Raw genomic sequence first — 22,578 nt, 5'->3', positions numbered from 1 at the left:
AGGCAGGGTGGAAGGGGAGGAGGGGGTGCAGAAGAGGGAGCTGCAGCAGGCGAGAGGGAGCTGCAGCAGGCGGGGGGAGCAGCAGCAATTGGGGCAGGAGGGGCAGCAGAAGCGGAGCAGGAGGGGAGGAGGCGGCGCAGCGAGGAGGAAGTGAGGAACAACGATCGTTCTGTAGGTCAGCCTTGAAGAAGCGGAGAGCACGAACGGAGTGAAGCAGGGATGCCCCCTCTCAACGACACTTTTTGAGCTTTATATTGGTGAGACCACGACCTTCATTGAGCGCCTTGGAGGTTAGGAGTTACTACTTGCCGACCGGATGATACAGATGTTGCTATACACAGATGATATCGTCCTCATATCCTCCTCTCGCCAATAGGCTTTCAAACACATCTAAAGGCCGTAAAGGTGTTTTGCAGGGAGAGGTTAGCATTGGTGAGACCAGGCTTTGCATCAACATAGTTTCACTCACTCAAGCAAACCAGCGGAGATCCTCAAGTCTTGCACTTAAATAGGAAGAGTTTTCATACGAACAAGTGTTCACGATTATTCATGCAGCCAGAGTACACAGTACGAAAGGTCAGGGAGTTCTGGCTCAATTGAGTGACAGTGCTTTCAAGCCCAGATCAAGGATCCTCAATGAAAGGATAGTCGTTTAATACCTTTCCTGCCTCTATGTATTTTGGTCATCCTTAATAGTAGTTCATTTTTTTGCACACCAAAACCAAAAAAAGATGGAAGGATTTTATGATCTTAGTGCTAGGGCATGGGCTACTTGCCATTATCTCATAGTAGTCACTACATGCCCCGTCTATTGACCAACTCCACAGAGCTTGAGTTGGTGCTTCAGCCACACCCTATACCATAGTGGATAATGCTTACTAGGAATTATGTGTGGCAAGATACTTCGTAGGACAAATTGACAAGAAGCAACCCTACAAGTAGCGTTGAGGGTGCAAGAAAGAATAGATGCAAATCAAATGATAAGTCATATTGGTTTGGATTTCTCAACACTCTACACACTTGATACCCGCACTACACTGCATTGTTAATCTAAATGATAAATGATATTGGCTTGGATTTCTCAACACTATGTGCACTTGATACCTGCATTACATTGCATTCCTAATCTAAATGCTGGTGGGCTTCACTATCAAAGGTTGCATAAAACCATAGAGTAGAAATATTGCATAGAGATTTGAACTTAAATGTTGGCATTTCACCAAATTCTAATCCCAAACTGAGGGGCTCCAAAGTTGTGTTTAAGAAGATCTTAATAATGTGGGTGGGTGTTCTTAAATACATAACAAAAACAAAGACCTGAAAATTTACACAAAGCCAATTAAATTAGTAATTGAAAGGAAGTAGTCAATATATGTAAAGCATCTTACATTTATAGCCTTGCCAACATGACTAGTGAAGGGAGGGAAAATCCCAAAGACAACCAACGATACTACAATAAGGAGCACCAATGTTGATCCACTGAAAACCCATTTGATTCCACCTGCAAAGTGAAAAAGGTCAATATTTTGCAACATCCACCAGCATTCAATAAAATAATCATGCAATCAAGGCAAGGTCTACATACTGAAGGCTAGTTAGTGTCGCCTAAGTTTTATCGAGAGATCTTTATTAAAATGTTATAAGCATAGGAATAAATCTAAGGATTAAATGTTTAGACGCATTGGTTATTGCAAGCTTAATTATAAGTCAACGATAGGAAACCTACAATTGTTCACAAATATAAACAATGTTCCTTGTAGATAGTGTGAAGACAAGGCAAAGAGAAACTTTCCATACAAACAAACAACATACAATATCAAGTCCATTTACTCAGATTTTATGGAGCATGTCTTAAAAGATGAAAGTCCCTCGTGTTGGCAAATAATGCATGATTCTATAACCCCTCTACTTAGAATATAAAACAGATCCCAATGTCAACCATTCATTTACCAGAATGGATCAAGTAAAAAGGAAATCTTTTGATAATTCGAAGGGACATTCCACATCATATGTGAAAAGTCATTTTAGTTGCTTGATAAGACCATTCCATAATTCGTTTTATTAGCATTATTATCGCATATGTACATATACATACATAGCTACATGTTCATATAGTATCACGTGTGTGTGCATACATGTGTACATGTGCGCGTGCGTGTGTGTGTAGATGCGCATTCTCTTGGAGACCTTCCTTTGGCCCAATCAGAAGTCTGGGAGAGAGAGAGGGGGGGCGCGGCAGCGAGAGAGAGGGGGAGGGAGAGAGAGAGAGGGGGGGGCCGCTGCCGCGGCAAATACATGATCTCACCAAGAAAAAGAGTGAGTGTGTGTGTTTGCAGGTGGATGGCCATGCACGCTCGCACGTGCACATGTATGTATATACAAAAACATATTGTTTGTCGAGCAATGAGATTTGCAAATATACCAAGACAAAGCTGTTGTATCTATGTGCATGTGTGTGAACCTAGTCAAGATAGCAACAATCAGCACCCATATAGATCTCCTAGCATGAAGAAGGTAGCATGTGGCCTAACTTTCAAAAAGAAGAAAGCGTGCAAATTTGTTTTTATTTGTAAGATTGTATATACTCCATTCTCATGAAGGTATATATATAGTGCTAAAATTGTAAGATAAGATTGTATATACTCCATTCCCATGAAGGTATATATAGAGTGCTAAAAGGCACTTTGTTTGTGTCATACTGAGAACTTCAATGAGTTGCTCACGCCTCCACCAACAATTTGTACATGGATGTCGTTTATGTATTGTATCTACACACATGCACGCATGTACACACACACACAAGATATATACATGCACACATGTATGCGAACATATTCAAGAGAGTGGCAACCAATGCCTACATAGACCATAACAATATCATATATATAGTTCAATTCAAACCATGTGTGCCTTGGCTCCAAGCATGAAGAAGGTAGTATGGGGTCTCTACTCATAGAAAGAAAGAAAGAGATAGAGTAGCGCACGCATGCACATACTCACATCCATGCATGCAAACACAGATGTATATATCTTATATCCGCATCCAACTGTGTGTTGGAGCTTAGATTACTTAGAAACTATACATTCTATGTTTGATTCTTTGAGCATTCTGCAAGGGGAATCGCAGACCATGTCAAGAAACCAATGAGGGCTCCTGAGGCTCGATTGCTTAGAGACTATACACTCTATGTTGATTCTTTGAGTATTCTGCCACAGGAAACACAGACCATGCCAAGAGATTGGAGTGCAATTCTTTGAGCATTCTGCTAGAAAAATCACTGACCACGAAGTACTCCTGAGGTTAGATTTCTTACATACTATATGTTATATGCTAATTCTTTGAGCATTATGCTAGGGGAATCGTAGACCATGTCAAGAAACAGTAGCTCGGCATGTGTGGCCTCCTCGATTGTGTGTTGAGACCTTCAGAAGTCTCTTGTGATCAATTAGTCTAGGTTCTAAGTTGTGAGATGCAAGCTCGCAAGTCAGCGTTGTGGGCGTGGGTGAGCATCGATGGACGTTGTCAGAGGTCGTGAAGGTCGGCTAAGAGGTGGCTGGCAAGACGGAAGCTCTGTGAGTCCGTTGTGGATTGCATGCCTGGGTTGTGGTCAAGTGCCTGAGCCACCGCTGTCATATGTCGGGCCGTAGATGGAGCTTTTGGAGGTCATCAAAGGAGTTGCTGTGGAACTCGGGTGTGGTGGAGAATCAAGCTGCTTGTAGGCCATCGTAGACCATGAGCGGACGCCACAACTTTAGGACTGCTCGAGAGCAGCTTTGGATCTGTGGTGCTGCCCCCCCACTAGTGTTCTCAGGTTGAAGAAGCTACGTTGGAGTCGAAAAAGTGGCTGAGCTTCAACAGTTGTGTCTCTTTCTTGCCTAAAGAGAAGCAAGATGGTGCATTTTGTGGGATGGACACAGTGCCGGTGAGCGAAGGATCAGACTGTGATGGTTTTAGATACAGAACCTCCCGCTCCACTTGCACGCACGAAGTATGCATGCCACTTCATCGCCTTGCGGCTCGTTTTGATCTTTGTACAGAGCAGGTAGAGGACTTGGGAAGCAGCTCTTTGACCTTAAGGCAGCCATAAGGGATTTACACATACAGTTCGCTACAGGAGTGTTGACAGCCTCTCCTCGAAGTAAAGACATTCACTGTATTCCAACTCAGGCAATCCTTTTACAATTGCTTGTCTGTTCGACGCTGTCTACTTGTCTTGAAATGAAAATTTCTGATCTTGTATTTGTTGATCTCCACTTTGGGGACAGCCTCTTGTAATATAAGAATACAAGGATTCCACACCCCCCCCCCAAAAAAAAGTGTGCGCATGCGTGCATGTGTGTCTCTGTGTGTGTGTGTGTGTGTAGTGTAGTGTAAAAGTGTGTGTGTGTGTGTGTGTGGTGTGTGTGTGTGTGGTGTGTGTGTGTGTGTGTGGAATGTGTGTGAGGAGCGTGTGAGTGGGAGAGAAGGTCACGAGACAGAGCCCCGTACAGCTTCTCCCTTCGCCCATACACCTGTACGGCTGCCGTACGTCAGTACGGACAGCCCGTACGACCAGACTACTCCCCCTGCGTAACTTGTGCGATCTCGCTCCAACCCTGCGTGTGTGTGCGTCGATACAGCTTTTCCCTTACGAAGATTTTCCCTGTGCATCCGTACACTTCTGCCACCTTCCGTACATCTCAGCTCATTTGCCCTCCGTCAGTATCTCCGCTCTCGTCAGCAACTCTGCACAGTCTTCCTCCATACTTCTGTACGGCCGCCGTACGGCATCCGTACGTCTGTACATCTCCGTACCAGTCAAGCCTTCCCGTACAGCCAGACTCCCCCTCCTCGTGCAACCCGTATATCCTACAGCGTAGCTCATTATCGTACAGTTTGGTACCTCCTGCCGTACAAATTTTGGGGTTTCTCTCCGGTGTCTTCCCTAACTGTGTCTTCCGCCAAGTCCCACCTATCCCTTTGCTCTCTCCTTACCAGTTATACACTTCCTCTTCTCTTCTGTGGGCTTCCTCTGATATTTCTTTGGGACTGGTTTTTTTGGCTTTCACTACCCTTTTACAGGTACTTCATTCTCAAGCTCCTTTTCTTACAAAGTCATGGCAGAGTATTCATATGAAAAAACATTTCAAAAGGAGCGCTCGGCTCCCTGCAAGAAGCAAAAGCAGGTTACAAGTACTTCATTCTCAAGCTCCTTTTCTTACAAAGTCATGGCAGAGTATTCATATGAAAAAACATTTCAAAAGGAGCGCTCGGCTCCCTGCAAGAAGCAAACCAGGTTGAGGGTCAGCATGACCCGATGCATGACACGCTTGAAGCTCAACTGGTATATGATGTAATGCATGAAGGATCTGCAGATACGAGAAAAGAGTGGAAAGACTCGGTTCCTTCAGTTGGCCTCATGGTTGAGGTTGATGAAATTGTGGATCCAGTCAGAGATTCTGCCAAGAATGCAGTCATATTATTCTTTCCAGGCCGGATGCCACCTACTGCAGAGATAGGCAACTGGCTGACACGCACATTGGCTGGCTCTTTTGTTCGTAAAGCACACTATGCAGCCAGGGCTTTTTTTGAGGTTATCATGGTGGATGAGATCCACAGACAAATGCTTTTGGAGCATTCACCTCTTTTTTTTGGGGTGGATGCAGATGGTGCATGTCTTGCCATGGTCTCCCACAAGGGACTTTCAGGCTCTAATCCGACACAGATGCCCAGTCTGGGTTGAAGTTGTTGATTTTCCCCAATGCATGGCCTCACTTTTGCCTAAAATTGCAGCCTCTTTAGGTAAAGTGGTCTGCCCACCACGGCCAAATGGTAATTCAAACAGATTTTGCATTCTCTGGGATACTGATAATCCCACACCGGACTCTTACTCAGTCACGGTGAATAATGTGAACATGGCGAGTGCATTTTATAAACTCAAATGGGGTTTATTTGCAGGGGCCTGTTTTGAATGCAAAAAGTTTGGACACATGGCTTCACAATGTCCACTGAACCAACATAAAATGCATCATGTCACCTTGCCAGTCCACATGCCCACTAAAGATGCTCCTACTCCAGTTGCCAACAAAAATAAAAGCAGTAGACAGCATTCTGGGAGTCAGGATAAAGGCAAAGATTCAGTAGCTACCAATGCGAATCTTACTTTACATTCACCTCCTGCTACTCAATCCTTGTCCAAAGGAAAGCAACCTTCAACTGATGGCTGGCAGAGCCCAAGAAAAGTTATTTCTGCTCGAAGAATTCCACCCCCCGCACTTGGAATGGTGCATCTTCTAGCGGAAATACCCCAGAGATAAATACAGGAATTGGGATTACATGGGCTGTAGTAACAGCTAGCAGAACACTCTTCCCTGAAGAAGAGGTTGCTGCTTTGCTGTCTACTTCTCAGGCGACTACTTCTTCTCAGGGGCGAGGCCTCGACCCTGAGATAGAAATGCAAGGCTGACCTCATACATTTTGCTGCTGTACATAGTTGTTACATTACTATAAATACCTGTATATATGACTGCTCACATCACATGTTTTACACTCAATGTCCAGGGCATGTGTGACAGTAGGAAATGGAAATCTGTGTGGCTGTACATCAACAGATTTCAGCCTGACATAGTGGCATTACAAGAGCACAACCAACATACTTATGCAGGCAAGACAGGACACTACTGTGGATATGATATTTTCTATGCTGGGGAGCACTCTTTCTCAGGGGTTGTCCTTCTGATCAAACATGAGCTTCAACCAGTCATTGCATTAAATGACAACAAAGGCAGATGGCTTGTTCTCCAATGCATTATTAGAGGAGAGGTTTGAATTTGCTTCAGTTTATGCACCTCAGTCCTCTCGAGAAAGAACTGCAATTTGGGATGCTATGCAACAATATCCGTGGAGATATCATGCCTACATATGTGGGGATTTCAATAATGCTCCACAACAGGGAGACAACACTTCCAGACATGACCATATGTTATCTCCTGAAAGGCATGCATGGTCTCAACTGCTTTTGCATTTGGATCTGGCTGACCTTTGGAAGGAATTGCAGCCTTTGTCACCGGGCTACACTTTTCAACATAATGCTCTTTCCGCTTATCAGGCACGACTGGATGGTTGCTATAGTGTTGCTCACCAACAGAATGGGGATTTCGCATGCAAAATGTGGATTGACTATGCCTTTGTGCATTCAGACCATGCACCCATACATTTTGCTTCTGTACATAGTTGTTACATTACTATAAATATCTGTATATATGACTGCTCACATCACCTCTTTTACACTCAATGTCCAGGGCATGTGTGACAGTAGGAAATGGAAATCTGTGTGGCTGTACATCAACAGATTTCAGCCGGACATAGTAGCATTACAAGAGCACAACCAACATATTTATGCAAGCAAGACAGGACACTACTGTGGGTATGACATTTTCTATGCTAGGGAGCACTCTTTCTCAGGGGTTGTCCTTCTGCTGATCAAACATGAGCTTCAACCAGTCATTGCATTAAATGACAACAAAGGCAGATGGCTTGTTCTCCAATGCATTATAACAGGAGAGGTGTTTGAATTTGCTTCAGTTTATGCACCTCAGTCATCCCGAGAAAGAACTGTAATTTGAGATGCTATGCAATAATACCCGTGGAGATCTCATGCCTGCATATGTGGGGATTTCAATAATGCTCCACAACAAGGAGACAACGCTTCCAGCCACGATCATATGTTATCTCCTGAAAGGCATGCCTGGTCTCAACTACTTTTGCATTTGGATCTAGTTGACCTCTGGAAGGAATTGCAGCCTCTGCCACCGGGCTACACTTTTCAACATAATGCTCTTTCCGCTTATAAGGCACGACTGGATCGTTGGTACAGTGTTGCTCCACAACAAAATGGGGATTTCGCATGCAAAATGTGGATTGACTATGCCTTTGTGCATTCAGACCATGCACCACTATGGCTGCGGTTATCTTTTCATAAGATGCCAGATGATAGATTGCCACAAAGGCGACATCTAATCATCAACAACAGTTATTTGCAACATGCTGAATTCAAGGCAATGGTTACTGAAGCAGCTCATTGTCTTTCATCTAACAGCCATTTTCATGTTCATGATGCCTGGGCTTCTTTTATTTCTAAAATGCAAATGGTGATTAGAGCTTATGGCAAGTCTTACATGAAGACTCTGAGGGAAACCATTGCTCAGGCCAAGTCTACTTGTCAAGACCTCACTGAACTCAGTCATCATCGTTCGTTGTCCATGCATGAGCAAACCACATTATGTCAGGCCAGACATTGTCTTAAACTAAATGATCACAGGAAACTGGCAAAATGGGAGACTAGAGCAAGACAAAGAGCCTTCACAGATAAAGGTTGCTCTTCCAAAGAATTTTTCAAGAGTTTGCATCAGAGGAGAATCAAAACAGAAATTTGCAGAGTGCTTATGCCTGATGGATCATGGACTACTTCACGGTCACAGCTTGCCTCCTTTTGTGTGCATCACTTCTCTCAGCAATTTGGCTCTGTAGCTCCTCCCTCGCAACAGGTTTTGCTTGCACGAAATTTACTGTTGCAAAATGTTTCTCCAATCATTTCCCCTACTCAAGCTTTGGAATTGGAGGAACCCTTTACTGAGAGGGAACTGTCAGATGCCATCAAATCATGTGGCAGATGGAAATCCCCTGGATGGGATGGCTTCACACTCGAGTTTTTTCTAGCATACTGGCCTCTTTTGAAGCATCCATTACTATCTATGGTGAATGCTGCATGGCAACATCAGAAAATGCTAGACACATGGAAGAGAGGTCTTGTTAAACTCCTTCCTAGAAAACAAATTTGTGAGTCTTCGGCAGACTGGAGACCTATCATTCTTATGCCCGTAATTTACAAAGTCACTACCAAAATGATTGTTGCTCGGCTAAAGGGGTTTTTACATGATGGGTTGCATCCTGCGCAATATGGCTTTGTCCCGCGTAGGCATATCATCGATAACATTGCTAATGCCTACATTGGAATTGAATATGCCAAATACACACAGCAGGATGTTTTGTTATTGCAAGTTGATATTGCCAAAGCTTTTGATACAGTTCAGTGGGATTTCATTTCATCGACTATGCAAGCTTCGGGTTTTGGCACAAAAATGCAGCAACTCATCAATTGGCTATATCAAGATAGTGAAGCTGCCTGCATACTTTCAGGAGATATTTCTCCATCCTGGACTCTTGCTTGCTCTGTCAGACAAGGATGTCCATTGAGTGCTTTACTTTTTGCCATAGCCACTCATCCACTCCTTCAATATCTGGATCACCTCTTGGACATTGACCAGCTGCACGGCTTGGAGATTCTTGGCAGTCGCAGCATGATTGCCCAGGCATATGCTGATGATTCATTTTTTACTCCCAAAAATACTCGGGCTGATCTGTCCATGATTATGCATGCTCTTTCTACATATGGATTGGCTGCTGGCCTTCGGGTAAATTTTCAGAAATCAAAATTGCTGCCTTTACATGCACAGGAATGGCACAACCTTCTGTGGCCTGGGGAAATTGTCCCCGCCTCTCAATTCATTCGACATCTTGGTTATCCTCTAGGCTGGGGACTCACCCGCTCACAACAAACTGATTGGGTGCTAGTAAGTTAAGGGAAAAACTTGAATATTGGAAGCTTGCAACTTGGCCATTACATGTTCGTCTGCGAATTACACAATCCATTTTGATAGCATACATACAATTTTATCTGCCTCTCACTATGTTCACTAAGGCAGATCTGGTTTCATTTATGTCAGCTATCATGGAAATTTTCTGGCGATCAAAACATGGCAAGAAAAGTCTCAGATTACTCTCCATGCATCATCTCTGTTCTCCAAAGATGCACGGGGGTCTGAACATTCTCAATATTCAAATGCATTTACTTGCTCACAGAGGGAAAATGATGATGCAGTTTATACAAGGAGATCAGCCTTGGGCTTTCATGATCCGCTCTCTCTTATTACATCTTCATACATCTGCTTTTGGAAATTGGCAGCCTACTCAGTGGGATTTCTTATTTGGCTCTATCCAAGGCAAGATCAGAGGATGCCCTTTTGTCTCTTCTTTGCTTCTTGATTGGAAACACATTCTATCCCACTTGGAATGGCAAGGCAGGGACTCTCTCTCGGGCAAGTCATTGAGGGTAGAGAATCTCTTTTGGTCTAAAGTTTTCCACCCACCTTTGGCCATACAAGAACCTCGACGTTCTTATTTTCTCCCCTTCAAAGGCATTTCATCTGTGACGGATGTACTTCAGGATGATGGCACAATTCTATCTTTTTCTATGGCTGCTCGCAAATATGGCTTGGGAGCTCATTATCGTCCTTTATGGCATAAAATTTCAGCAATGCTCCAACCGTACTTGCCGGTACCTCATTTGGAACTTCAACATCGGCTTGAGGATTGGATTTTACGCTCTCCTTCCTCATACGCCCGTCCTTTGAAGCTCTCACATATCACAATGTCATCACTGTATAAAGTGTTATTACCTCCACCTTGGATTTCCAACAGAGCAAATACTGTTTGGCATATGGATCGTCCAATGAAGTGGTGGAGAAAAAGGCTGCGTCTCCTTTGGCATTACAAAGTCCCTCTTCGACAACAGCTTTTCCTATGGCGAGTTCTCCTTGGCATTTTTCCATCTGGACAGTTACTCGCACATAGACATATTGCTTCAGCTGTTTGTCACAGATGCCAACACTCTACTGAATAAGTGTATCACATCTTTTCGTCCTGTCCAAATACTTCTGATCTCATTGCTCTAATCAGACAGAGGCTTCGACAGCGATTTCCTACTGTTACTTTTGGCAGATTTTTTTGGTTGTTTGGCTTTCATCCACAGAGACAGGGTTTTGATTTATTTTTTGTATGGGTGCGATATTGGACCCTATGGACTTTATGGATGGATAGAAATCATAGAGTCTTTGGTGATCCACTATTTTCATCCTTCCTTTTTTTCAAACGATCTCTGCAACAATCATTCTATGATTGTTTTCAGACTCGTTTGATTGATCAGGATGTGTATACAGCTTATACTGAGATCTTTAGTTGAGTAGTAGTTACTTCGTTTTTTGAAGTAACTATGAATGTAATTATTCTACAGAAATAAAAGATTTCTTCCCACAAAAAATGTGTGTGTGTGTGTGTGTGTGTGTGTGTGTGTGTGTCGTGAGAGGGACGCACCATGTACTTTGGTGATAATGTGACAACGTCGTGTGTGTGTGTGATTCCCAACATGGTGTGTGTGAGAGAGAGAGAGAGTGTGTGTGTGTGTGTGGTGTGGAATGTGTGTGTATGGGGTAGCAGTGTGTGTGAGAGTGTGTGAGGGAGGAGCGACGTGAGAGAGCTGAAAGGAGGAGCGCCTCGCCTTGATTCCCCTGCAGGCCTTTTTGTCCGTACGTCCGTACGGTCACCATCCCTGGGCAGATCTGCGTGCAGGCCCGCACTGTCTCCCTGCTCTCCGTCTTTTTTTGTACAACGCAGAAATAGCCTAGCCTTTCCGTACAGATTTCGTCAGCCTCTCCGTACAACCTAGTCTCCTTGTCAGCTTCCGTACAGCCCAGTCCTTCGTCAGCTTCCGTACGCCCAGCCTCTACTGTATCAATTTCGTTCAGTTTTTCCTCGTCTTCGTCAGTTTCTCTATACAGCCCAGCCTACGTACAAATTTCCTTTGGTATTTCTGTGCAATCCATCATCGTCCGTACAGACTTCTCCGTACAACCCCGTTGGTGGTCCGTACAGCATAACCTGCTCAATCCCTTTCGTACTTCATCCTCGAGCTCCTTTTCTTACCAAGTCATGGCAGAGTATTCATATGAAAAAACATTTCAAAAGGAGCGTTCGGCTCCCTGCAAGAAACAAAAGCAAGTTCAGGGTCAGCATGACCCGATGCATGACACGATTGAGGCTCAACTAGTATATGATGTAATGCATGAAGGATTTGCAGATACGAGAAAAGAGTGGAAAGACTCGGTTCCTTCAGTTGGCCTCATGGTTGAGGTCGATGAAATCGTGGATCCAGTCAGAGAGTATGCCAAGAATGCAGTCATATTATTCTTTCCAGGCCGGATGCCACCTACTGCAGAAATAGGCAACTGGCTGACACGCACATTGGCTGGCTCTTTTGTTCGTAAAGTACATTATGCAGCCAGGGGCTTTTTTGAGGTTATCATGGTGGATGAGATCCACAGACAATTGCTTTTCGAACATTCACCTCTCTTTTTTGGGCAGCAAATGGTGCATGTCTTGCCATGGTCTCCCACAAGGGACTTTCAGGCTTTAATCCGACACAGATGCCCAGTCTGGGTTGAAGTTGTTGATTTTCCCCAATGCATGGCCTCACTTTTGCCTAAAATTGCAGCCTCTTTAGGTAAAGTGGTCTGCCCACCACGGCCAAATGGTAATTCAAACAGATTTTGCATTCTCTGGGATACTGATAATCCCACACCGGACTCTTACTCAGTCACGGTGAATAATGTGAACATGGCGAGTGCATTTTATAAACTCAAATGGGGTTTATTTGCAGGGGCCTGTTTTGAATGCAAAAAGTTTGGACACATGGCTTCACAATGTCCACTGAACCAACATAAAATGCATCATGTCACCTTGCCAGTCCACATGCCCACTAAAGATGCTCCTACTCCAGTTGCCAACAAAAATAAAAGCAGTAGACAGCATTCTGGGAGTCAGGATAAAGGCAAAGATTCAGTAGCTACCAATGCGAATCTTACTTTACATTCACCTCCTGCTACTCAATCCTTGTCCAAAGGAAAGCAACCTTCAACTGATGGCTGGCAGAGCCCAAGAAAGGTTATTTCTGCTCGAAGAATTCCACCCCCCCGGACTTGGAATGGTGCCACTTCTAGCGGAAACACCCCAGAGATCAATACAGGAATTGGAATTACATGGGCTGCAGTAACAGCCAGCAGAACTACTCAGGCGACTACTTCTTCTCAGGGGCGAGGCCTCGACCCTAAGATAGAAATGCAAGGCTGACCTCATACATTTTGCTGCTGTACATAGTTGTTACATTACCATAAATATCTGTATATATGACTGCTCACATCACCTCTTTTACACTCAATGTCCAGGGCATGTGTGACAGTAGGAAATGGAAATCTGTGTGGCTGTACATCAACAGATTTCAGCCTGACATAGTAGCATTACAAGAGCACAACCAACATATTTATGCAGGCAAGACAGGACACTACTGTGGGTATGACATTTTCTATGCTAGGGAGCACTCTTTCTCAGGGGTTGTCCTTCTGATCAAACATGAGCTTCAACCAGTCATTGCATTAAATGACAACAAAGGCAGATGGCTTGTTCTCCAATGCATTATAACAGGAGAGGTGTTTGAATTTGCTTCAGTTTATGCACCTCAGTCATCCCGAGACAGAACTGTAATTTGAGATGCTATGCAACAATGCCCGTGGAGATCTCATGCCTGCATATGTGGGGATTTCAATAATGCTCCACAACAGGGAGACAACACTTCCAGCCACGATCATATGTTAGCTCCTGAAAGGCATGCCTGGTCTCAACTACTTTTGCATTTGGATCTAGTTGACCTCTGGAAGGAATTGCAGCCTCTGCCACCGGGCTACACTTTTCAACATAATGCTCTTTCCGCTTATAAGGCACGACTGGATCGTTGGTACAGTGTTGCTCCACAACAAAATGGGGATTTCGCATGCAAAATGTGGATTGACTATGCCTTTGTGCATTCAGACCATGCACCACTATGGCTGCGGTTATCTTTTCATAAGATGCCAGATGATAGATTGCCACAAAGGCGACATCTAATCATCAACAACAGTTATTTGCAACATGCTGAATTCAAGGCAATGGTTACTGAAGCAGCTCATTGTCTTTCATCTAACAGCCATTTTCATGTTCATGATGCCTGGGCTTCTTTTATTTCTAAAATGCAAATGGTGATTAGAGCTTATGGCAAGTCTTACATGAAGACTCTGAGGGAAACCATTGCTCAGGCCAAGTCTACTTGTCAAGACCTCACTGAACTCAGTCATCATCGTTCGTTGTCCATGCATGAGCAAACCACATTATGTCAGGCCAGACATTGTCTTAACCTAAATGATCACAGGAAACTGGCAAAATGGGAGACTAGAGCAAGACAAAGAGCCTTCACAGATAAAGGTTGCTCTTCCAAAGAATTTTTCAAGAGTTTGCATCAGAGGAGAATCAAAACAGAAATTTGCAGAGTGCTTATGCCTGATGGATCATGGACTACTTCACGGTCACAGCTTGCCTCCTTTTGTTTGCATCACTTCTCTCAGCAATTTGGCTCTGTAGCTCCTCCCTCGCAACAGGTTTTGCTTGCACGAAATTTACTGTTGCAAAATTTTTCTCCAATCATTTCCCCTACTCAAGCTTTGGAATTGGAGGAACCCTTTACTGAGAGGGAACTGTCAGATGCCATCAAATCATGTGGCAGATGGAAATCCCCTGGATGGGATGGCTTGACAGTCGAGCTTTTTCTAGCATACTGGCCTCTATTGAAGAATCCATTACTATCTATGGTGAATGCTGCATGGCAACATCAGAAAATGCCAGACACATGGAAGAGAGGTCTTGTTAAACTCCTTCCTAAAAAACAAATTTGTGAGTCTTTGGCAGACTGGAGACCTATCACTCTTATGCCCGTAATTTACAAAGTCACTACCAAAATGATTGTTGCTCGGCTAAAGGGGTTTTTACATGATGGGTTGCATCCTGTGCAATATGGCTTTGTCCCGCGTAGGCATATCACCGATAACATTGCTAATGCCTACATTGGAATTGAATATGCCAAATACACACAGCAGGATGTTTTGTTATTGCAAGTTGATAGTGCCAAAGCTTTTGATACAGTTCAGTGGGATTTTATTTCATCGAATATGCAGGCTTTGGGTTTTGGCACAAAAATGCAGCAACTCATCAATTGACTATATCAAGATAGTGAAGCTGCCTGCATACTTTCAGGAGATATTTCTCCATCCTGGACTCTTGCTTGCTCTGTCAGACAAGGATGTCCACTGAGTGCTTTACTTTTTGCCATAGCCACTCATCCACTGCTTCAATATCTGGATCACCTCTTGGACACTTACCAGCTGCACGGTTTGGAGATCCTTGGCAGTCGCAGCATGATTGCTCAAGCATATGCTGATGATTCATTCTTTACTCCAAAAAATACTCGGGCTGATCTGTCCATGATCATGCATGCTCTTTCTACATATGGATTGACTGCTGGCCTTCGGGTAAATTTTCAAAAATCAAAATTGTTGCCTTTACATGCACAGGACTGGCACAACCTTTTGTGGCCTGGGGAAATTGTCCCTGCTTCTCAATTCATTCGACATCTTGGTTATCCTCTAGGCTAGGGACTCACCCGTTCACAACAAACTGATTGGGTGCTAGTAAAGTTGAGGGCAAAACTTGAATATTGGAAGCTTGCAACTTGGCCATTACATGTTCGTCTGCGAATTACACAATCCATTTTGATACCATACATACAATTTTATCTGCCTCTTACTATGTTCACTAAGGCACATTTGGTTTCATTTATGTCAGCTATCATGGAAATTTTCTGGCGTTCAAAACATGGCAAGAAAAGTCTCAGATTACTCTCCATGCATCGTCTCTGTTCTCCAAAGATGCACGGGGGTCTGAACATTCTCAATATTCAAATGCATTTACTTGCTCACAGGGGGAAAATGATGATGCAGTTTCTACAAGGAGATCAGCCTTGGGCTTTTATGATTCGCTCTCTCTTATTACATCTTCATACATCTGCTTTTGGGAATTGGCAGCCTACTCAGTGGGAATTTTTATTTGGCTCTATCCAAGGCAAGATCAGAGGATGCCCTTTTGTCTCTTCTCTGCTTCTTGATTGGAAACACATTCTTTCCCACTTGGAATGGAAAGGCAGGGACTCTCTCTCGGCCAACTCTTTGAGGGAAGAGAATCTCTTTTGGTCTAAAGTATTCCACCCACCTTTGGCCATACAAGAACCCCGACGTTCATATTTTCTCTCCTTCAAAGGCATTTCATCTGTGGCGGATGTACTTCAAGATGATGGCACAATTCTATCTTTTTCTTTGGCTGCTCGCAAATATGGCTTGGGAGCTCATTATCGTCCTTTATGGCATAAAATTTCAGCAATGCTCCAACCGTACTTGCCGGTACCTCATTTAGAAATTCAGCATCGGCTTGAGGATTGGATTTTACGCTCTCCTTCCTCATATGTCCGTCCTTTGAAGCTTTCACATATCACAGTGTCATCATTGTATAGAGTGTTATTACCTCCACCTTGGATTTCCAACAGAGCAAATACTGTTTGGCATATGGATCGTCCAATGAAGTGGTGGAGAAAAAGGCTGCGTCTCCTTTGGCATTACAAAGTCCTCCTTCGACAACAGCTTTTCCTATGGCGAGTTTTCCTTGGCATTTTTCCATCTGGACAGTTACTCGCACACAGACATATTGCTTCAGCTGTTTGTCACAGATGCTCGCACTCTACTGAATCAGTGCTCCACATCTTTTGGTCCTGTCCAAATACTTCTGATCTCATTGCTCTCATCAGACAGAGGCTTCGACAGCGATTTCGTACTGTTACTTTTGGCAGATTTTTCTGGTTGTTTGGATTTCATCCCCAGAGACAGGGTTTTGATTTATTTTTTGTATGGGTGCGATATTGGACCCTATGGACTTTATGGATGGATAGAAATCATAGAGTCTTTGGTGATCCACTATTTTCATCCTTCATTTTTTTCAAACGAACTCTGCAACAATCATTCTACGATTGTTTTCAGACTCGTTTGATTGATCAGGATGTGTATACAGCCTATACTGAGATCTTTTCTTGAGTAGTAGCTACTTCGCTTTTTGAAGCAGCTATGAATGTAATTATTTTGTAGAAATAAAGATTTCTTCTCACAAAAAAAGTGTGTGTCGTGAGAGAGCTCTAGCTATGGCGATTTCAGCCTTCCACCTGCGTCATGGCCTCTACAGCTGATCCCGCATCTTGCCATCCTGCCGTACAGGTCCCCGTAGGCTTGCTGCTGCCTTCCGCTGTACATCCAGAGCTTCTCCCCGCCTCTACCTTGCTTTATTGCATGTGTCGTGGGTTTCTTTTCGCCTAGTCTTCAGCCTCCTACAGCTCCTCGTTTTCTGTGTGTGTGTGTCGTGGTGCGAATCACTATATTCATCCGTACATATTTCGTACATCTGTACGGTCGTCGTACAGATTCCATACGTTTGATCCCGTTCGCTTTCTGTACAGCTCCGTAGGTTTTGCCGTACAGTTTTCTTTTTTCTTGTCTTCTCTGTCGTACGGTTTTTCGTACAACTGTACGGATGCAGTCAGGTTTCTCCATACAGTCCCTTCTCTGGTTTACTGTACAGCCTGTCAGTCCTTCTCGTGCCCCGTCTGCTTCTCTCCATTTGATACCTGTTCAATCCTTTAGCCTCAATGGTAGAAACAAGCAAGTATTATGTCAAGAGAGCACTCTCTCCTGAACCTAAAAGACAATCCAGGGAAACTTCGCCCCCCATAGGTTCTTCATCTGAAGATGCTTCCTATGTGTTTGACATGTTGAATGAGGATTTTCAACAAAGTAGAAGAGAATGGATTCTACCTGCTCCAGATCTCACTTACAAGATGAAGTTGCCTTCTCTTGTGCATCCTTTGAAGAAGCTCTCTCAAACTGCAGTTATCATCTTTTTTCCAGGCAAAATACCCTCGGCTAATGATGTGGGACAATGGGTGAATTCTCTCTTAGGTGGATGCTATGTAGAAGGAGTCTATTTTGCCTCCCGAGGATTTTATGAAGTTCATCTTTTGGATGCCTTGACAAAACAAAAGATGCTGGAAATGTCCCCTTTATTTTTTGGTCGTCAAATGGTGCACATCATGCCCTGGTCCCCTAATAAGGACTATCAGAATCTCATCAAGCATCATTGCCCTGTATGGGTTGAAGTGGTTGATTTTCCAGATTACATGAGAACAGAGCTTCCAGGCTTAGCCATGACATTGGGACAAGTGATCTGTCCCCCTCGTCCCACAAGTAATAAAAATCGTTTTTGCATCTTATGGGATACTGATAGACCAACCCCCTCTGCTATTGCAGTTGAGATTGAGGGTGTTAATTTGGGAAAGAAATATTTCACTTTAAAATGAGGCATTTTTGCTGGAGCTTGTTTCTCTTGTCACAAGTTTGGGCACCTGGCTTCAGAATGTCCCTCTATCCTTCATCCGCCTACTCCAGCAGCTATTCCTATGCCATCTAATAAAGGCGGTCAGAAGACATATGTGGAAAACACTGAAGCTAAAGGAGTAAAGCTTTCAGTTCATACAGGGAGCCAGGCCAATTCAGCTCAAAACAAGGAAAAAGGAAAAAGCAAGTTAGTGGAAAATAATTCATATTCTCATGAGGGATGGTAGACTGCAAAGAAGACGGTGCCTCTCAAACAAAGACCTCTCCAATCTCGTAATTGGGAAGCTTCTGCTCCTTCTCCGGGTCAACCTTCTACCTCTTCGAGCAACCCCATTTCAAAGGCATGGGTTAATGCAGTCAAGAAGGGTCTTCCACTTTGTGAAGAAGATGATCTAGTAAGGGAATTGGATTCTGAGGGTCAGCAAGACCTTGTGGCAATGGCAGAGGCTTGATGCCTCCCTTTCTTTTTGAGGACTGTTCATCTCTTGTACATATTTTCATGCGTGCTTCTCTTAAATGTATTTCTTATAATATACAGGGCCTCTGCAACCAGAATAAATGGAGGCTCCTATGGCATTATATAAATAAAACTCATCCAGATGTAGTGTGTCTGCAAGAGCATAATCAGCATTCTTTTGCTGGCCAGCATGGGTTCTTTTCAGGATATGATATATTTTATGCCGGATCTGAACAATTCTCTGGGCTGTGCATTTTAGCCAGACATGATCTGCAGCCCTTGATAGCATATAATGATCTTGGTGGCCGATGGATGATTATCCAATGTATAGTCAAAGGAGAGATTTTTGAAATAGGCTCCTTGTATGCCTCTCAAAATTCTGCTTCTAGAGCTCAAATGTGGGACTCCATAAAGCAATATCCTTGGTCTTCAAATGCTCTACTTTGTGGTGACTTCAATAATTCTCCTAACTGGAAGGACAATACCATGCATAAATCCCATATGCTGCCCTCTGAAATCCAGCAATGAGAACATATGACTTCATCACTTCAATTTGCAGATTTATGGACAGTAACTCACCCATCAGTTATGGGATTTACATATCATCACAATGCTTTTACAGAATATTGGGCCAGGCTTGATAGATGTTATCTTATTCATGCTCAGCAATATGATGAATATACATGTCAAATGTGGACTGATTATTCTCAGCAACTATCTGATCACACTCCACTTTGGCTCTCCCTTTCATTTGGAATGCCTCTGGATGACATGCAGCTCTCTTCAGTCAGACATTTACAAGTCAATCAATTATATCTTTCTCATGAAAAATTCCAGCAAATGATCAGACTGGCTTGCAGGCCATTGTTATCCCATGCTCAGGAGGATCTGGACTTTGCTTGGAACTCTTTTGTCTATCGTATACAAAATGTCATTAAGGAATATGGAAGATGGTACATGGCAGAAACCAGACATCATATCCAGTGGGCAAAATCATTCAAGCAGTATTTCGTATAGATTAGCCATCAAAGGTCTCTATCTGCTTCTGAGCAGCATTTATTGTCTTGTGCTTCTTCCATAATTGATGCCAATGATAAACGCAAGCTTTCCAAATGGTAGACCAGGGCTAGAGTTAAACCTATGCTGGATAAGGGTTGTTCCTTGAAATCTTTCTTTCGGAATTTACATGCACATAGAAAAGTCAATCTATCATGAGGGTCAAGAAACCTGATGGTCTTTGGACCCAGACTTTATCTCAGGTAGAAAAACAATGTCTAGATCATTTTCAGCTACTTTTTTCTCAGCCATCTTCTTCTACACCTCAGGTTGTATTGGCTCGGAACAGATTTATTGAGCTTGTTTCTCCTATTGTTCCTTTGCAACAAGCTTCAATGCTGAAAATATCTTTTTCAGATATTGAATTGGATGAAGCCCTCAAGCATTTGGGTAAACATAAGAAGGGTCCAATTTTGAAGTTCATTAATGTAGCCTGGCAGCATCAACATCTTCCCTCAGCTTGGAAGCATGGTCTGGTTAAGCTTGTGCCCAAAAAACCTTTATGTGAGACAATGGATGACTGGAGGCCCATCACTTTGATGCCGGTTATATACAAACTTATTGCTAAAATGTTAGTACATCGGATAAAGGATATACTTCATGATGGACTTCATCCCAGGCAATATGGTTTTGTTCCAAGAAGGCAAATCCATGATAATATCTCTAATACTCTCATTGCAATGGAATATGCAAAATATTCAGCTCAAGATGTTTTGGTCATGCAGGTGGATGTGGCAAAGGCATTTGATACGGTACAGTGGGATTATGTCTCTCAAATCATGTTTAAACTTGGTTTTAGGCCAAAGCTAGTTAATGTCATATATTGGCTTTACTCAGATTCCACTGCACAATGCTTTATAGGGAATCATTTGTCTAAGTCTTGGACTCTGGAACGATCAGTTCAACAGGGATGCCCTCTCAGTGCTTTGCTCTATGCAATGCATTGCTTCACATCCTTTGCTTCTTTATATGGATCATCTAGTTGATACTGGACAGTTAGTGGGGCTTCAGATTTCTGGTTCACGACCTTTCATTGCTCAGGCTTATGCAGATGATTCATTCTTCATGCCAAAGAACAGTCCTTTGGAGCTTCGCCTATTGATGGATACCCTTTCAGATTTTGGGTTGGCAGCTGGTCTCAAAATTAATTTTCAGAAATCAAAACTCTTGCCTCTCAAGCATTGTGACTGGCATGCTATCCTGTGGCCCGGCCAGATTATTTATCCGGAAAACATAGTAAGACATTTGGGCTATCCCATTGGCTGGAAAATCAGAAATAAGCAACAAATATCATGGGTGTTAAACAAAATTCAGGACAAATTAGAATATTGGAAGATCTCCACTTGGCCCCTGCATGTACGGCTTCGAATTGTTCAGTCCATTGTTCTAGCTTATGTCCAGTTCTACCTTCTTCTTTTACATTGGTCATCTCGAGATCTCACTTTTTTTATGTCTCAACCCATGGAGATTTTCTGGAAAACTAAGCTTCATAAAAAGCCTTCAAGGTTGCTCAAAATGGACTTGCTTTGCTCACCAAGAATGCATGGTGGTTTGAATATAATAAACATCAAATTTCATGTGTTGGCAAGAAAGATCACTATGCTCAAGACTTTTTTTCAACAACAGCAGCCTTGGTCTATCATGTTGGCAATTTTGTGTGGTCAGATGTGCACAAATGCTAAGGGTGGGAGAATATGCTTTTGGGTTCATCACTTCCTCTCTTGTTCTTCAGGTAAAAGCTTGGGGTCACCTTTTAGAGAAGTCTGATCTTTCTATATTTATTGTTTCCATGTAGCATCTGGTGCATGTAGATCTCGTTGGTTTCAGCTATGTGGCCTGTGTTCTGGTCAATTCCTTTTTTTTAAGACCTTTATATTCTAGAGTTCTTAACATATAATGAAGATAAGCATATTGCAAGGTAATACCAATGCCTGTAGGCTGTACTTATTGGTTGGTGTTTTATGCAGAATGACACAGAAGAGGAGCACCTTTGCAGTGTCTATGTTCCAACAAATCATTTATATATTGGGGACATAATTTTGGTGAATTCAAAAGACGTGATTCGGCCAAACCTCTCTGTCCGGGAAGGAATCGGTAATTTCTGATCATAACGTTCGTATGTATTGATTGTGCAGACAAACTGTTCGAAGAGATTCTTGTCAACATACACGAAGAAAGAGAGATCTTAAGCCTGCACTCACAAAGTTTGTGTGGATATGCGTGCAGAAATAGTTGTGTCTGGGGGCATGACAATGCCCCAGCATATTTACCCAATTGATACAGCACGGGTATCGCCATGATATCTGCAGATAACAAATAGGTCGAGTTCATGTGATTTTCTGTAATTCTCTTCATTCTCTTGTCAGAGTTGTGTAATGTAGTACTTTTCTTGTACAGTAACACACAGTGGCTTCAAGATTGGCACCTTCAGTCTTCAAGTCCAGGAATATCCTCTCAGCCTTTGCATTTATTGACTTCTATACAGGCTTATCGATTGATATTACCTCCTCCTTGGATAGCTCATCAGGCTAACTCTCTATGGCATCTGAATAAGTCATCAGCCTGGTGGAAAGGAAAATTGCAATTGATATGGAAGTTGAAAATGCCATTGAAGCAGAGACTCTTTCTATGGAGATGCATAGTTGGTATTCTTCCAGTGGGAGTGAAATTGGCTCAAAGAAGGATTGCCTCACCTCTTTGTCCAAGATGTCATCATACTCCTGAGAGTATTCCACATTTATTATGGTTTTGTTCATATTCCAGAGACCTTCTAGACAAGATCTCCTATTTCTTATCTCTCAAATTTCCTGCACACAGGTTCTACAGGTTTTTTTGGATGT

General features: G+C 43.1%; 1 protein-coding gene and 1 pseudogene across 2 annotated transcripts in view; one reads left to right on the top strand and one right to left on the bottom strand.

The window, feature by feature from the left end:
* Positions 1 to 22,578, bottom strand: part of LOC147899620 (Zn-dependent exopeptidases superfamily protein) — a 221,303-nt gene that overhangs the window by 49,727 nt on the left and 148,998 nt on the right. The window contains exon 11 of the mRNA XM_087378001.1: positions 1,389 to 1,501. Coding sequence (XP_087234127.1) covers positions 1,389 to 1,501 — 113 coding nt within the window. The remainder of the gene's footprint in view (positions 1 to 1,388; positions 1,502 to 22,578) is intronic.
* Positions 21,414 to 22,139, top strand: LOC147899622 (protein LIKE COV 1 pseudogene; annotated as a pseudogene). Its single transcript, XR_015541416.1, has 3 exons — positions 21,414 to 21,470; positions 21,706 to 21,832; positions 21,965 to 22,139. The product of XR_015541416.1 is annotated as a protein LIKE COV 1 pseudogene (transcript).

This window comes from Dipteris shenzhenensis, chromosome 8, assembly GCF_047967505.1.
Source record: "Dipteris shenzhenensis isolate YYH24624 ecotype China chromosome 8, Dip_SZ_1.0, whole genome shotgun sequence".
NCBI classification, from domain to species: Eukaryota; Viridiplantae; Streptophyta; class Polypodiopsida; order Gleicheniales; family Dipteridaceae; genus Dipteris; species Dipteris shenzhenensis.
This window is presented reverse-complemented; position numbering and strand designations above follow the sequence as displayed.